Source organism: Austrofundulus limnaeus, unplaced genomic scaffold (assembly GCF_001266775.1).
Source record: "Austrofundulus limnaeus strain Quisiro unplaced genomic scaffold, Austrofundulus_limnaeus-1.0 Scaffold466, whole genome shotgun sequence".
NCBI classification, from domain to species: Eukaryota; Metazoa; Chordata; class Actinopteri; order Cyprinodontiformes; family Rivulidae; genus Austrofundulus; species Austrofundulus limnaeus.
In genome coordinates this window covers 271,682-274,185 of record NW_013952868.1, presented here as the reverse complement: position 1 = coordinate 274,185, position 2,504 = coordinate 271,682, and the positions used below count along the sequence as shown (strand labels likewise).

Below are 2,504 nucleotides of genomic sequence, written 5' to 3'. Positions count from 1 at the left end.
ACAATAAAAGGCTTGAACTACTTCAGTTGGTGTGCAATGAATCTAAAAATATATGAAAGTTTAATGTTTATCAGTACATTACAGAAAATAATGAACTTTATCACAATATAATATTTTTTGAGAAGAACCTGTTTGTGTTTATTTTTCTTAGACATGCTTATTGGCGGGCCAGAAGGAAGTYACCCACGRGCTGAATGTGGAGTGGATTCMGCAGATATTTTGCTTACAACATTGACTCAAAATAGTTAATGGCATAATTTTAAACAAGGATCATGCATAATCTCATAGCACTTAAAATTCATAGAAATCAGCCTCAGGATGCACCAAATAGATTTTTAGGGTCAATAACTGTAAAACCTATGAAGTTATAAGCTAGGTTAATTGTCTGGAACGGACATCCTGAATTTGACTGGTTTTAAGTGTTAAATCAGTCTTAGATATACAGCTAGTGATTACTTTCATAGAGTTTTATTAAAAAAATGTTTATTAGATTTTTTTTGCTGACAAGAACAGGAAAAARCATTCATGTCCACTGCAGAGACCCCTGTTTGTCTTCTTGTGGTGTAAATAAAACATTATTTCACTRTTATTACCTGTTCTGCAATTTCTTGTCTCTTTAACTCGAGCATCTTCTGTTGTTCATTGGTGTGATCTATGATGGTCTTTCCTCCWACCAACAATTTGCTCTCCATAGCCTGTGAACAAAGACACTGTCAATTATTAATGTATTTATACGACAGTGAAAYAGCCTTTCTTCCTGTACTCTACCTTATATTTCTCTAGGATCTTCTCCACGGCTTGCTGGTCCCACTGAACGTCTTCAAGACTTGCTCTGTTAAGATGCCTAAACATCTCACTGCCCCCCTGGCGGATCAGAACCTTTGGATTTCTGCATCCCTCCAACAGACGATCTTTCCCATGTTCATCCTCCACATCTGCATCCTTCTTAAACAGAAAATCCTCCTCCATAGCAGCCATGCTTTTACTCAGTCTTTTACTGTTCCTCTTCCTTCTCCTCTCCTTGGCAAGCATCCCTCGCTCCTCCAGCTGAGCCTTCAGGCGGGCGATCTCCTCCTGGAACTCCCTGAGCAGGGCGTCTTTGGGGTCCTCATTGATCCGGGGCTTGTTCTTGATCTTCTTGGCCCTGCTGGCATAGCGCAGCGTTGCCAGGGATTCGTCAAAGCTCTTGTGAGAGGGCCCCACCGTCGCAACCATGATTGTCTTGGCGTTACCCCCCAGTGAGTCTTGGAGCAAGCGAGTCAGTTTGGAGTCCCTGTAGGGGACGTGGGTGCTCCTTCCATCCACCAGAGCAGAAATGACGTTCCCCAGTGCTGAGAGGGACAGGTTGATCTTGGCAGCTTCCTTCAGCCGGGTCCCCTTGGCCCCTGTCTTGCTCTGGCGCTCGCTGCCAGCCAGATCCACCATGTTCAGCTTCCCAACCCGAATGTGGTCCTCGCCGTCCAGGCCCACTTCGCTGCACTCTACGGTWACCACAAAGATTGCATGAGACCTGGAGCTGCGTTCATTCATGTTGGTAAACCCAACGGTTCTGGACTGGTTCCCAATGTTCATTACATGCTCAATCTCAGTGGCATTCTTTGTCACCACTGAAGACAGGTCCTTCACGTAGATCCCATAGTCAGGATTCTCCTTCAGCTCCAGTTTCTTGTTGTTGTCCTTGCACAGGAGATCCCTGATGTCCTCCTGGTAGATCTCCAGGTACGAAGACCTGACCAGGTACTTCTGGTTCTGACTTCTGGATATCTGGGTGAAGATGTGCTGAAAGGAGTTTGGGATGACACCTCTCTTCTCGGGGTCCGTCGAAACACCTTGCATAGTGTAGGTTTTACCTGTTCCAGTTTGTCCATATGCAAAGATGGTGCCATTAAAGCCCAGGAGGACCGAGTCCACCAGCGGTCTCACCGCATCGTCATAAATGTCACTTTGTTTGGACTTCCAGCCAAACACCGAGTCGAAGGTGAAGACTTTGAGGGGCTCATCAGGTGGTGCCTTTGGGTTTCTGATGGTGATCTGCCCCAGTCTGTCGTCAACCTCCAAAATGTTCTCACACTCCGCCCTCTTCTCTTTCCTGGTGAACGGTCTGCAGCGGACCACCACCCTCACACACTCGCAGTTTTTACCTGAAGACATCATCTCGTGAAAAAGCGAAGCTGTCCTCAGCAGATTTATTATCCCTGTCCTCGACGCCGGTGTCAGCAGCTAAACACGCCTCATCMCGCTTGAGCCCGCAGCAGTGCCTCCATCCGAAGCGTCTTTTACAGAACTGAAGCGACGAGATGACAGGAGAGGAAGAGGAGGAAGGATGCTGCTGAGAAAGACATCCAGTGCCGACCCAGCCCCACGCAGCCAGTGGCCCCGCGGAACACACCCTGCTCTGCGGACAATGGAGCAGACACGTGACGCTCACGACCAATTGGATATCAGCTAATTTTTCTCATCTCCCCTCTCTGCTGTCATTCACCGATATATATATATATATATAT

At 46.9% G+C, this 2,504-nt stretch overlaps 1 protein-coding gene across 1 annotated transcript in view; it reads right to left on the bottom strand.

Moving 5' to 3' along the window:
* The window catches only part of LOC106529792 (kinesin-like protein KIF3B), a 16,016-nt gene extending 13,553 nt beyond the window's left edge, over window positions 1-2,463 (bottom strand). The window contains exons 1-2 of the mRNA XM_014025295.1: window positions 769-2,463; window positions 594-695 (exon numbers count right to left, since the gene is read on the bottom strand). Coding sequence (XP_013880749.1) covers window positions 594-695; window positions 769-2,154 — 1,488 coding nt within the window. The 5' untranslated portion in view covers window positions 2,155-2,463. The remainder of the gene's footprint in view (window positions 1-593; window positions 696-768) is intronic.
* Between the last annotated feature and the right edge of the window lie 41 nt (window positions 2,464-2,504).